Source organism: Microcaecilia unicolor, chromosome 8 (genome assembly GCF_901765095.1).
Source record: "Microcaecilia unicolor chromosome 8, aMicUni1.1, whole genome shotgun sequence".
Lineage (NCBI taxonomy): Eukaryota > Metazoa > Chordata > Amphibia > Gymnophiona > Siphonopidae > Microcaecilia > Microcaecilia unicolor.
The window spans coordinates 48,757,285-48,770,870 of NC_044038.1; the positions used below are offsets into that span (position 1 = coordinate 48,757,285).

At 43.2% G+C, this 13,586-nt stretch overlaps 1 protein-coding gene across 4 annotated transcripts in view; it reads right to left on the minus strand.

Annotated features, from left to right (window-relative positions):
- NPRL3 (NPR3 like, GATOR1 complex subunit) overlaps positions 1-13,586 on the minus strand; it is a 109,989-nt gene that overhangs the window by 57,782 nt on the left and 38,621 nt on the right. For all 4 annotated transcript variants that reach the window (XM_030212422.1, XM_030212421.1, XM_030212419.1 and 1 more), the window contains one exon: positions 2,035-2,172. In XM_030212422.1, coding sequence (XP_030068282.1) covers positions 2,035-2,172 — 138 coding nt within the window. The remainder of the gene's footprint in view (positions 1-2,034; positions 2,173-13,586) is intronic.

Sequence of the window (13,586 nt, forward strand, 5' to 3'; positions counted from 1 at the left end):
GTAGGCGTTATCAGTAAATGGTACCACCACACCATTAGCATATGTTAAAAGCCACATTAAACACTTAACATAGCCTAGTAAATAGGTCCCCCATAGTTTTTATTTTAATGGTACTTACAAACGTAGAAATAATTATCCCAATGTGCAATAGTCTCACAGTACCCTAGCAATCAAATCAATAAATTAAAACAAAAATGGACGGTGTAATGAAAAATGTTTTTACTTTTTTAAATTTTCTGGTATACATACTGAGGCTTATTTTCAAAGCACTTAGCCTCCCAAAGTTCCATAGAAACCTATGGAACTTAGCCTCCCAAAGTGCTTTGAAAATATGCCTCACTGTCTCATTTATTTTAGGCTCAGGCCATCTTCAAATCTAGGCTAAAAGCCCACCTTTTTGAGGCTGCTTTTAACGCTTAACCCCTATTCACTTGTTCAGTACCCATGTCTGTTTTATCATTCCCACCTTAGTAATTCCCTTATCCCTTATTTGTCCTGTTTGTCTGTCCTGATTAGATTGTAAGCTCTCTCGAGCAGAGACTTCCTCTTCATGTTTAAGTGTACAGCGCTGCATATATCTAGTACCACTATAGAAATGATAAGTAGTAGTAGTAGTAGTAAATATCAATTATTTTGGACAGTATTGGGATTACAGGGAATATATTAAAATTGGTTTAATCAATTTAATATATTCTCTCTAATTCCAATATTTATGGGAACCCCTCTGAGTTTTAGGCATCAGAAAAAAAAATTTACCTCCTGAAGCAGCGTGTTCGCGAGACAAGTGGCCCTTGTCAGGGTTTTGGACAGCTGGAATTTGTTCATGTTCTGCAGCACTTAAAGAAAGTTCCTTTATGCACTAGAATACTAGAAATTTGAGAAGCTGATATTGGCAAAAGATAGCTCTTCAGTCAAGATAAGTACTTGTGGGACTTCATTTTGATATAAATCATGAACTACCAGAGGTGTGTGTTGGAACTATGGAGATATGATATGGATAGGTTTATTTTTTTGATGATTAAAACAGACTGTGTGGATTTTGGCTATTTTTCTCCGTTTTTTTTTTTTTTTTTTTTTAGTTAGCAACTTTTTTCTCCGTTTTTGGAGTTTTTTTGTTGCTCTTTTTTTTTTTTCAGGAGATACATAATTTAGTGGGGCCAATGATAATATCTGGGAACCCCTTTGGGGATAGACTGACACGTTTGGTCAGACCATTGCTCTGAGTTTTGAGGCATTGTTTGTTTAAATTGTGAGATTTTTTTTATAGCTCCCCACAGTATGGGTTAGCCATCTTGTTAGCATATTGTATGTTTCATGCTCTTTTTGGGATATTTTGGAAGTTAGCTACCCCTTATGTATTTTTTCTGTATCATATCACCCTATCTCTCCTTTCCTCTAGGGTATACATCTTCATGTCATCAAATCGCTTCCGATATGTAGTATGGAACAAACCCCATTCTATTTTTGTCGCTTTTCTCAGAATCACTTCAAGTCTTTTTACATTCTTTTTTTTTTCCATTTGAAATGTTTTTTATTCAATTTTCTATTTCGTTCCATAAACTTACAAAAGATACAATAACACATATCAACTTGTACAACTGTACATAATCCTATTCATTGCTAGTTACAAACATTTTCTTCTGTGTACATTTACATTCTTAATGAGATACGGCCTCCAAAATTGAACACAATACTCCAAGTGGGGCCTCTCCGACGACTTGTACAGGGACAGCAACACCTCCTTTTTTTCTGCTGGTTACACCCTCTCTATGCAGCCTAGCATCTTTCTGGCCATGGCCAGAAGATAAGAAGAAAAAATCATGATGCATAAGGGTAAAGACATAGGACAAATCCACAAATCCAAGCTAGTCTGAAGAGCACATGCATATGAAAATAACCACAGGTCTACCATCTGCTGGTCCTCAGCTATCGATGCTTTTGAAAAATGGCCCCTTACTGTAGCTAATATATTTTCTAACCTTGGAGTTCTGTGCAACACCCACGTGTGGACAGTAAAGGAGAAGTGTAGCTTACCGGATGGCTTTCAGACTTCTCTCTATGGCTTCTGGTGGGATAAACTTTGATCCAACACAATGGATTTTATGAGGAAGGCAGAAGCTCACTTCCAACCAGTTATTGATATGCAATTGTACCACACCTGTAGTACAGAGGCTGCAGAATACAAGGGAAAAAAGAATTAAAAATCCTTTGTATTAAAATCCCAAAGTCTTACTAAGGGGCCCTTTTACTAAAACTTAGTACATGCAAACAGACATTAATATGTGCTAAATGCCACGTGGACCATAGGTTTGATAGGACACACACATTTAGCGTGTGCTAATGTCCATTAGCAGATACTAAGGGGCCCTTTTCTGCGTTAAAAGGTGGAGAGCGCTATCACCAGTGCGGGTCTTTCCCATACTTTGAGGCCACTTTTAGCGTGGCAGTACAATGGCCCCGTTTTCCATTATTCCCATTAATGGCCATGCAAAACTTTTCCCATTAGTGCATAAGAACTTACAGACACCTATTTTCTAGGTGGTAAGGGCTCAAACGCTAATCCTGCGCTAATTGGTTAGCATGCAGCAATGCAGTTGTGCTAACCAATTAGCGAACACACCTACTCTCCACTCCCAGACACACCCCCCGCTCTAAAATAATAAATTCTATTTTTAGCGCATGCGCCGATTCCAAAACTACCACGGGACACCTGAGCACTAATTTTATAACATCATCTGTGTGCCAAGATTGTGTTATAGAATACTAGTTATAAGTCAGCATCAACGTGCCTACTTTTAACTGCACCTACTGCTACCATGTCAATAGCAGGCGTAAATGCATGCACCTAAATGCAGAACTTTAGTATATAACTTACAGGATTCTGTAAGTTACCTGTGTAAATACTGGTCCCAGCTATGCCCCTCCCCTGCGTGCCCCCCCTTGCATTTATGCATTAAGGGGGTCTTTTACTAAAGCTTAGCTCAAGTTATCTGCAGCAGGGCCCATAGGACTAATATGGGCCCTGCTATAGATAACTCAAGCTAAGCTTTACTAAAAGACCCCTTAAGCGAGTTGTGCGAGTCATTTAAGTGTCAGTATTTTATAAATGTACGCATGCTAAGAGTGCTTAAAATTAGGCATTGCTGACAAGCAACTAATGTACATTATTTACTGCAGGTGCTATTTTTTTATGCAGTGGGATCTGTTCACTAGTAACACATGGTAGCATACTTTAGTAACTCTAGCACAAAGTTTGAAAGTGATTGATCCTCTAACAAAAGTTATAGTACCTTCTCATGGAGAGGCAGATTGCACCACTGCATAAGTGATTTTATGATATGCTGAAAAGCACTTCACAAGGAGCACCTGAAAGGTTACACTGTTTAGCTCTCTGCACAGGGAATTCTGATTTTGCTACTGTCGTTTACAAAACATTTCTTTGGGCGAGTTTGTCACACCAGGTTCCATGTATCATTGGAAAGCTATATGGGCAGTTCTATAATTGGGCTTTGCACATGTTAATTGCTCTATGCGCTATTCTATAAAGGAGGCATGCAAATACTTTAGGGGTCCTTTTACTAAGCTGCCTTAGTTTGGACGTGTGAAATTAGCACATGCTGGGCCATTTTTTACCGCGATAGGTAAAAATCCCTTTTTTTAATACAGTGGTAAATGGCTGTGAGCTAATATTAAAAGCAGCACACGACTATTTACTGCCTGAGCCCTTAACGCCATCTATTTATTTGGTGGTACGGGCTCACGTGCTACTCCTGTGGTAATCAGACAGCTTGCGACAATGTGGCTGTGCCCTTGATTACCGCCGGGAACTCCCCCTGTGGTAGAAAATTATTTACTACCGTGGGAAACAGCGCGTGCTAACTTCGAAACTAGTGCAGGGCAACCCCACTACCCGGTTTTAGTGTTGATTTAATGCACCCTACCCGCGCGCTAGCCCTACCACAGCTTAGTAAAAGGGCACTTTAGTGCATAAGTGTGAGGAGAGTAAATGTGGGTGGAGCATTGGAGGGGCATAGTTGTGTACATAACACTATCGGTTATGCACATAGTAAGAAAACTTAGGTGCGTCCATTTACACCTGCCACTGACCTATCACAAATGATTGTACCTAAAACTTTAGGCACGCCAGTGCTGACTTATGCATTTCATAACAGCATCTTGATGCACAGATACCATTATAGAACTGGCGTGCCTAACCGGAGGTGCCCAGTTATGTTTTAAATCTTTTCTTATTGACTGTAACGTGAAACAAATGCAACCACAAATTCAGAAGTTCACCACTGAAACATCACATAAATAACTGCCTCCTATGAGTCTCAGGTTCCTGGTCGCATAAAATGTGTTTGTGAGACACACGTGGGGGTGTATTTTCAAAGCACTTAGACTTACAAAGTTCCATAATAATCTATGGAACTTTGTAAGTCTAAATGCTTTGAAAAATGAGCCCGATAGCCTACACAATCTTAATTCAACAACAACAACAAAAAAATCACTAAATTAAAGCATAAGATAGAGAAGACCCAGATACTACCAAAAAAACCTCTGAATGCCTCCAACTTTAAAATAAAGTGAAGAATCAGTTGCAATTACTAAATAAGTGGAGTATAGGGCTCATGGAATAATTTTTAATCCCTCTACATTCAAGTGTATGAGTGTATATATTTCTATTGGCTGTGTGTGTGTACTTGTATCTGCGAGAGAGGAGACTGGCTTGAAATGGGCAGCTCCCTAGCCACTATGTTACACTGAATCAACGTATGCTGTAGTTGTTGGAACCATCTCTCACACAGAAATCAACTGGGCCATCTTTTAGGAGACTATTTATCTAGAACCCCCCTGATCCAATGTGGCCCATTTTCTAACCACGTGTCTTTTCTCCAGTTTTCTTCTCATGTCAAATTTGGTCCTGTTAAGTTTTCAGATAATTATTTCACCTCCAGATAGAAAGATATTTTTGACCCCTTAAATTTATATTATTTACTAGCCATTGAGCCCGTAAAAACGGGCTAGTAAAGGAAGGAAGGGGGGGGGGGGTTTTGAAAGGCCCCCCCGGATAGGTCGCCCCCCCCCCCCCCCCCGGAGTCCCCTCCGCCACCCCTCCACCCAGGCCGGGTACCTGGCTTCACTATTCAAACCGCCGGAACGCAGCACACAGCTCATCTGAGCTGCCATCGGCCTTCCTTCTTCTCTGCGTGTGTTCCGCCCTCGTGTGACGTAACGTCGGTGAGGGCGGGACACAGGCAGGTAAGGAAGGCCAACGGTAGCTCAGATGAGCTGTGTGCTGCGTTCCGGTGGTTTGAATAGTGAAGCCAGGTACCCGGGCCGGGTGGAGGGTGGGTGGCAGCGACTCCAGGTGGGTGGGGAGAGCGGTAGTGGCAACCCTGGGGGGGGGGGGGGGGGGGGGCGGTGGCGGTTCCCTCACTCGCAGGTGCGCAGTTTCCCTCTCTGTCACACTCCCGTCATCACGTATTGACGCGGGGGCGGGACAGAGAGGGTCTCTACTGCACATTTGCGAGTGAGTACGCCTCTTGCCATTTATATGTTTGATAACCCGCCCTTACCCAGGGCGAGGTACAATATACATACATAAAATACATAAAACGTATTAAAGAAATCACATTGTGATCATAATTATCAAATACTGCTGCCTGACTATATCAAGGCGTCTTAAACTCATTTTCTGATGTGTAGATATTTATGGAGTAAGTAGTATAGCTTTCACCAGTCCATTTAAATATATGAAAATAAAGGCTAAGAAAATTACTGGATTAAGTCAGGGTTTCTCAACCTAGTCCTCAGGACACAGTCAGTTTTGATATCCCAATGAATGTACATGAGAATATTTGCATACAACAGAGGCAGTGCATTCAAATCTAACTCATACATATTTCATTCTAGATATCCTGAAAACCAGACTGCCTGGGTGTGTACTGAAAATTGGGTTGAGATGCACTGGAATAAGTTAATACATTTCTCAACTACCTTTTGGAGCTAAAATCCCCTTCTTCAGATCGGAATACCTGCTTTTCTCATTCTCTTCTGACCTGAGGAAGTATTAGATTCCGAAAGATAATCAAGAAACAAATTAGCCCAATATTAAAAAGGTATCAAATTTATTAACTTTTAATTCTGTACATCTTAGTGGAAGGCACTACAGAACCAGATTACGGCTTATAAAAAGTTTTAATTATTTTCCACCCAAATACCCTTCTTGTCTACTACTGTACCTGTTTGACAAAAGGCAAGGAAGCCTAGACACAGGAGTGAAATCAGCACTGCTGTTTTACAGCAGGCATGGCCAGCTTCCCCCCTCCCCTCCCAAAAAGAAAAGGGTGCTTTTTGAGCCTTTAAGTATTAGGGCAATTCATGTATCCTGCTGGATTTGCCCTAAGACAACATAGAAGGAAAAGAGAACCAACTTTGAATAAAGGGGCAAAATAGAATTGGTAGTTAAAGTACATGTCATCAACACTGTTGCATTTTTTTTTAAATACAGTAAGATGGATTGCTCACTAGATGGCACTCTCATGTAAGAGAGCTTCTGGAGTTTATAACTTAGTACGCAAACAAGTACTCTCAGTCTTTCAGCTTGTCAGTGTCCTAAACAGGTTTCAGGACAACAGGCAATAAAAGCACTTAACTAATCTGTGCTTTCAAAGAGCAACTTCCTATTAAGTTTTACCTCTTGGAGGCAGATGCAGCAACCAAACGTAAAAAAATCTAAATCGTTAAAGTCCCTAACGATTTTAAAATAACGAAAAATGCACCAAAAAAAAAAGTCACACATGCTGAGATCGGTAGTGAAACGTACAATGTATCAAAGAATCACAATACACATCGTTAATCGGCCCCCAAATCATGCGCAGAGCAGCCAAGCGTTATGTTAGCTGCTCTGCGCATGCCACAAACAGTCAAAACACAGTCAAATCGCAAGCACATGGCTCCCAAATAAAAACAAAAATAAAAAAAAAGGGTCGGGAGGGGGCAAGGGCGCTCATCAGGAGCGTCCTGTACAGACGGCCTTGCCCCCACCCCCCCCCCCCCCGCTGCTCCCCACTTTCCGCCGCTCCCCACTTTCCGCCGCTCCCCCCACCCCGAAAAAGCAAAATTCTAGCAGCCCCTGCCCCCTCCCCACTTTCCGCCGCTCCCCCCACCCCGAAAAAGCAAACTTCTAGAAGCCCCTGCCCCCCTCCCTTCCTCACTACTCTCTCACCTCAGCTCCGCCTCCCGACATCCTCCGTCCGTGCCCCGCCCCCTTTTGGGGTCGTCGCCGCCATTCCCCTCCTCCATCGGGCCCCCCTTCCTCTTACCGGGCCCGTGCAGCGCCTCTCTCCTCTGTCCAAAGGCGCTGCACGGGCAAGAAGAAAGCTGAATCAGCTGATGCCTGCCTTCGCGATGGCGCGTCTTTCTCCTGCTGCGCCCGCCCCTGTCTGACGTCAGTAACCTACGTAGGTTACTGACGTCAGACAGGGGCGGGCCCAGGAGGAGAAAGACGCTCTATCGAAGCTAGGCGAAGGCAGGCATCAGCTGATTCAGCTTTCTTCTTGCCCGTGCAGCGCCGTTGGACAGAGGAGAGAGGCGCTGCACGGGCCCGGTAAGAGGAAGGGGGGCCCGATGGAGGAGGGGAATGGCGGCGACGACCCCAAAAGGGGGCGGGGCACGGACGGAGGATGTCGGGAGGCGGAGCTGAGGTGAGAGAGTAGTGAGGAAGGGAGGGGGGCAGGGGCTTCTAGAAGTTTGCTTTTTCGGGGTGGGGGGAGCGGCGGAAAGTGGGGAGCAGCGGGGGGGGGGGGCAAGGCCGTCCGTACAGGACGCTCCTGATGAGCGCCCTTGCCCCCTCCCGATCCTTTTTTTATTTTTATTTTTTTATGTGTTTTCTGAGGTCCTTTGGACCAATCACAGCGCTTTTAGCTCTGCTAATGCGCTTGGATTGGCTCAAAGTTTGTTTATTTTTTCACTTAACACTTTTTCCTGCCACGGAGCTGTCCTAACGAGAGGTCCAGACCTCTCGTTAGTTTTCCTGCCTTTTTCCTGCGTAAAGGCAATCGGAAAAGGTTAGTGCATGTCGTTTCAATGGGGTTTTCACACTAATTGCTCATCTCCATTCCGTTTTCGTTAGCTGCTACTGTCGTCGGAAAATAGGCTTAAGTGCATGGAAAGGATAGGAAATTCTTCCCTGAGGGCTCATTTAACGATGAAAAACGTTTAGTGCATCTACCTCTTGGTTCATACATATATATATTATAAGTCATACTACCTATACAAAGAACAGTGCAACCTTAGTTTCCTGGCTGATGCGATACAAAGTAATACATGTCTGTGGATCAGTGTGCCATATAAGAGCTATACTATTAGGTCAGAGTTTCTTTCTCTATAACATTAGCAAAATCCGTCCCTTCATCTCTGAGCACTCTACCAGGACCCTCATCCACATTCTTATCACCTCTCGTCTTGATTTTTGTAACCTGCTTCTCATCGGCCTCCCTCTTAGCCATCTCTCTCCTCTTCAATCAATCCAAAACTGTGCTGCACGGCTCATTTTCCGCCAAAGTCGCTATGCTCACATTAGCCCTCTCCTTAAGTAACTTCACTGGCTCCCTATCCGTTTCCATATTCAGTTCAAGCTTCTCTTATTGACCTATAAGTGCACCTCACGCCTTCTCCCCTACTGCTAATTCTAGACTCCGTTCCTTTTATCATGCTGCACCTCAAGCCTGGAATAGACTTCTCGAGCCTGTACGTCTAGCCCCGTCTTTGGCCGTTTTCAAGTCCAGACTTAAAGCCCACCTCTTTACCACTGCTTTTGACTAACCATTACTCACTTGTCCTGTCCTTTATCCTCACCTCTTTGTTCCCTTACCCTTAATTGTTCTGTCTGTTTTCCTGTCTTATCTAGATTGTAAGCTCTTTGAGCAGGGACTGTCTCTTTTTTGTGTATGGTGTACAGCGCTGCGTATGCCTTGTAGTGCTATAGAAATGATAAATAGTAGTAGTAGAGTATTTCCAGTAAGCCCTTTGCTGATCTCTCTGTATCTTTGCCATGGTGTCTAGAACGGGGGGGGGGGGGGGGGGGGGGGGAGCAACCTTTATACAAAGAGGGCCGCATGAATGTCAGTACTACTCTAGAAAGCCACAACATTATGTAAAGTTGGAATCAGTAATGCATAGAGCTCCACAGACCTTCTGTTATAATTTAGTAAAAAGGTTACTAAAAATGGCAGAAAAACTGCTAGAGTAGCTGTTCTGAAAACATTTGCGAAATACAGCATTTAAAAATCACCAAAATCTCTGGTTAATGACCTGGGCTCGTGGGCTGCATAAAATTCAATGGCAGGCTGCACCCACATTCATATTGTGAGCCACAGGTTGTCCAGTCCTGGTCTAGAACCTGCCCAAGTGGCGATTCACATCCTAACCCAGTCCTGGAGGCATACCTAGCCAGTTAAGATTCAGGATTGCCACAATAAATATGCATGAGAAAGATTTGCACACACTGTCTCCAAAGCTTGTTTTAGTCTATTTATTGTAGTTTATTATTATACTGTAATTTGTTTTGCCTTGAACTTCTGAGAAAAGCAGTTATAGGGGCATGTGTTAAGATGGTGGACTAACTGTTGTGTGTTGTGCTGCTTACCTTCTCATAGTGAAGCACAAAGCCTCTTCAGGCACAATCCATGCTTTTCTCGTTTTGTGGCTTAGCTCCTAAGATTCAGGGATACACACTGCGGGGAGTGGAGGAATGTTAAAGGACACTTCTATTCCACTCCTAAGGTAGTGATTTTTCCCCACGATAGTGTTCTTCCACTGGTGCTGGCAGATGGTATGCTCCATGCTAAGGTAAGATGATGCGGTTAGTGCAAATGTCAACTGACCTCAAAATCAGGCTCAATTCTAAGGAGACTAGTGTGCTATTGGAGGAGGGCAATTAGTAGATACATGATATGAATTACTAATTGCAGGTAAAGGGTCAGGAAGGAATTTATCTGATGGCATCTCCCATTGGTATTTTCTCAGCTGGAGACACACTCAAATGTTTTGCAGTGGTTAACATGGGTTCTCTATTAAACAGTGGCGATCCTAGGTCGGCTGCCACCCGGGGCGGATTGCCGCTGCGCCCCCCCCCCCCCCCCCGGGTGCAGGGGCGTCTGTCCCCCCCCCTCTGGCACGACACCCCCCCTCCCTGGCGCATCAAGCCCCCCCCCCCCCCCCCCCCCCCCCAGGGTGCATTCTTGGCTGCTGGAGGGTGCAGAGAGCAGCCGTGTGCCTGTCGGCTCCCTGCTCCCTTGGAAAAGGAAGTAACCTGTTCCGGGGCAGAGGGAGCAGGGAACCAGCGGAGCCGACAGGCGCACGGCTGCTCTCTGCATTCTCCAGCAGCATGCACCCGGGGCGGACCACCCCCACCGCCCCGCCCTTGCTACGCCGCTGCTATTAGAGAATGGCATGGGGACGGGGACCCGAGTAACCGCGGAGATGGAGACAGGGCGGGGATGGGGACAAACTTTGTCCCCATGTCATTTTCTACTTTGAAGACTGTTAATGAACCGGACTGTTATTTATGTTTGATTGATGAAGACAATGATATTTTGATTCTTTGGAAAAACAACCAAACATGCTGGCCACAGCTAGCAAAATTTGCATTGGGGATCCTGTACATTACTGCTAGCAACACATCTAAGAATACATCTTCTATTGCAGGAAGGACTGTGGAAGACAGGAGAGCTAGACTGAATCCTGAGATTGTTCTTATTCATCCACAGATTAAAAAATCATAACAGTGCTTCATAGGGCATATTTCTCCCCTCTAGGGCATATAGAACGGGTTATATTTTGTACCCCTGGACATTTTAATAGGGTGGATTAGGATTCCGTGGGGTAGTAGACGTCAGCTATTGTTGGGGTTGGAAGGGTAAAGGGTGGTGGTGGTGGTGAGGGTTTATTATAGCTGCTCATTAATATTATTCTTTTCTATTTGTAATTTATACACAACAGTTGCACAGCATATTGTTCCTTTTTATACTTTAATAAAAAAGATTTAAATATAAAATCATAAATGTTCGAGGCTTCTGCAGATGAGGATAGAACCCGAGGGGATGGGGCGAGGACAGAACCTGTGGGGATAGAGACAGAACCCAGTGGGGACGGGACAAACATTGTCCCAGTGTCATTCTCTATGGCAGGGATAGGCAATTCCAGTCCTCAAGGACCCCAAGCAGGTCAGGTATGAATGAGATACATTTGCATACCAAGAAGGCAGTGCATGCAGATCTATCTCCTGCATATTCAATGTGGATATTCTGAAATCCTGACCCGCCTGGGATTTCTCAGGACCAGAATTGCATATCCCTGTTCTATAGGAAGCCATAACTGCTATGCAAACTTCCCTGCTGGGATACATTTGTACATTATCTACCAAATGGAGGAGCTGGTACCAAAAATGTTCTTGTATCAAAGTGTAACTAACTAAATTGAGGTCTAAATTAAAAGGGTGTGATATGAAACTAAAATAAATTAGAAGCTTCACTGATGAAGGACATTACCAACGTCAGATATACTGGAGACCAGGACAGAATTTGGGAGGCAGCCCCAAAGTGTACTGGTAGGCTGCCCCTTCCTTTTCTCCCTGGGTAGACCTGGGGCCCTCTATGGCACAGGGCAATACCTTAGATATAACACCCTCCACCACCCCCCCCCCAAAAAAATTGCCTTGCGTACATGTGAAAATTGATACAATTTGGAGAACGTGATCAGTTTCCTAAGCTGTTCTCAGTTAATGCATATACTGTGTTCAAAAGATGCACCCTCAATGTTTTTAGGGTTCCTGAAGAATCACTTCCAATTCTCATGAAGATTTATTATCCTTCACAGTCCAAGAGGAAGCCTGTGGGTAGCCAGCAATCTTGGTTCTCTTTTGATAGGAGTGAAAGAGTAGTCAAGTGGCTAGAACAGCAGGCTGAGAAGACAGGCCCTCAAATCTCACCGACACTCCTTGTGATCTTGGGCAAGTCACTGAGATGGCAATTCCATAAGTAGGTGCCTTCTTGTAGACACCCTGATGCCATGCCCATAGGCATCCAGATGGCTAAGAATACTAGTTTAATATAGAAGCTGCTCTCCAAGTTGGAAGCAATGCTGACGAAAATATAAACAGATGTTTCATCTCTCGTAAGATTGATTTATTAACCATGAATATGGACAAAGTTAAAGAGGAATTTTCAACACTGCTCCAACAAGTTAAGAAATATGTACAGAATAATCAAGCAGTTATTGCTGCTATGGCTAAGGACAAGTTGAATATACATAGGAAAATTGAATAAGAGGTCAAATCTCCATTTGTTAAATTTTCCTAATGTGTGTGGTTTGGCTCCCTTGGATATACTGAAAAAGTATTTAATTGAAGTTTTGAAATATTCCCCAGATGTTATTCCTTCTATAAATAAGACTTAGGGGGTCTTTTACTAAGCTGTGCTAGCGTTTTTAGATCATGCTATCAATGAGTATCAGTGTTTATCGCCAGCTGAGTTTTAGCACGAGCTAAAAACATTCATGTACATTAGAAAAATGTCCCCTCCACTTACTTTTTACCAGTTTCTTCTATAAAGAATGGTAGCAATACCTCCCAAGGAAATATAAAAAAGGAAGATCGGATTGAAAACGGTGGAGTGGACGTGAACAATTTAATGGCTTTCTTGGAAAATTCTACTACGGATGTGATTGTTTGCTCTATATTGCTTGTGATATTTGTCTTTGAAAATGATCTGAACTCTCTTTTACAATTATACTTTAGGAGGTCACAGGAATTATTCTTGAGACAGAAAGTTTGGATCTTTCCAGACGTCACAAAGTCAACACAAGATAGAAGGAAAGCCTTTTTAGTATTAAAGCAGCAAGTTAATGAATTTGGTGCCTCTTTTTTGTTTGAAATATCCTTGCAAATGCATAACTCATTATCTTGGAGTTAAATATGACTTTTATATACCCGAACAGCTGAAATTTTTTGTTGATCCTAAAATGTTGTATCTCCTCCTCCAGCTTGATGTGGTATGCAGTAATTTAGGATAACATGAGGGTATTTACATGTTGATAGCCTTTCCTTTTTCTTTCTTTTTTCATTGTGTATTCCTTTAAATTATTTGTCTCTGCTCCCCTCTATTGTGGTCTAAGAAAGAGATGGGATTTTTTTTCCTTATTTTTTCCAATTATTGGTTATACCTTAATATATATGTGCTCTGTGTTATACTGTAAAATTATAAATAAAGAAAAAAAAAAAGAATACTAGGGTAATCTAGCATTGGTGCGCCTTATATTAGATACACGCAGTTACAGATCTGGCGTAACTCAGGGCACCTAAATGCGACAAGAACATCTGTATCCTAAAGTATTCTGCGACACACCCATTGCTCCTCCTACATGTACACCTCCCCCCCTCCCCTTACATTTGCTTCTCTTTGGACATACAGATGTGCAAAGGGGTGCCTAATTATAGATCTGTTATAGAATTGCCCTAACTACAAACAGACTACAAGACTTCAGAAGAAAGCGAAACAACTATTGTCCCTAAATGTAACTCG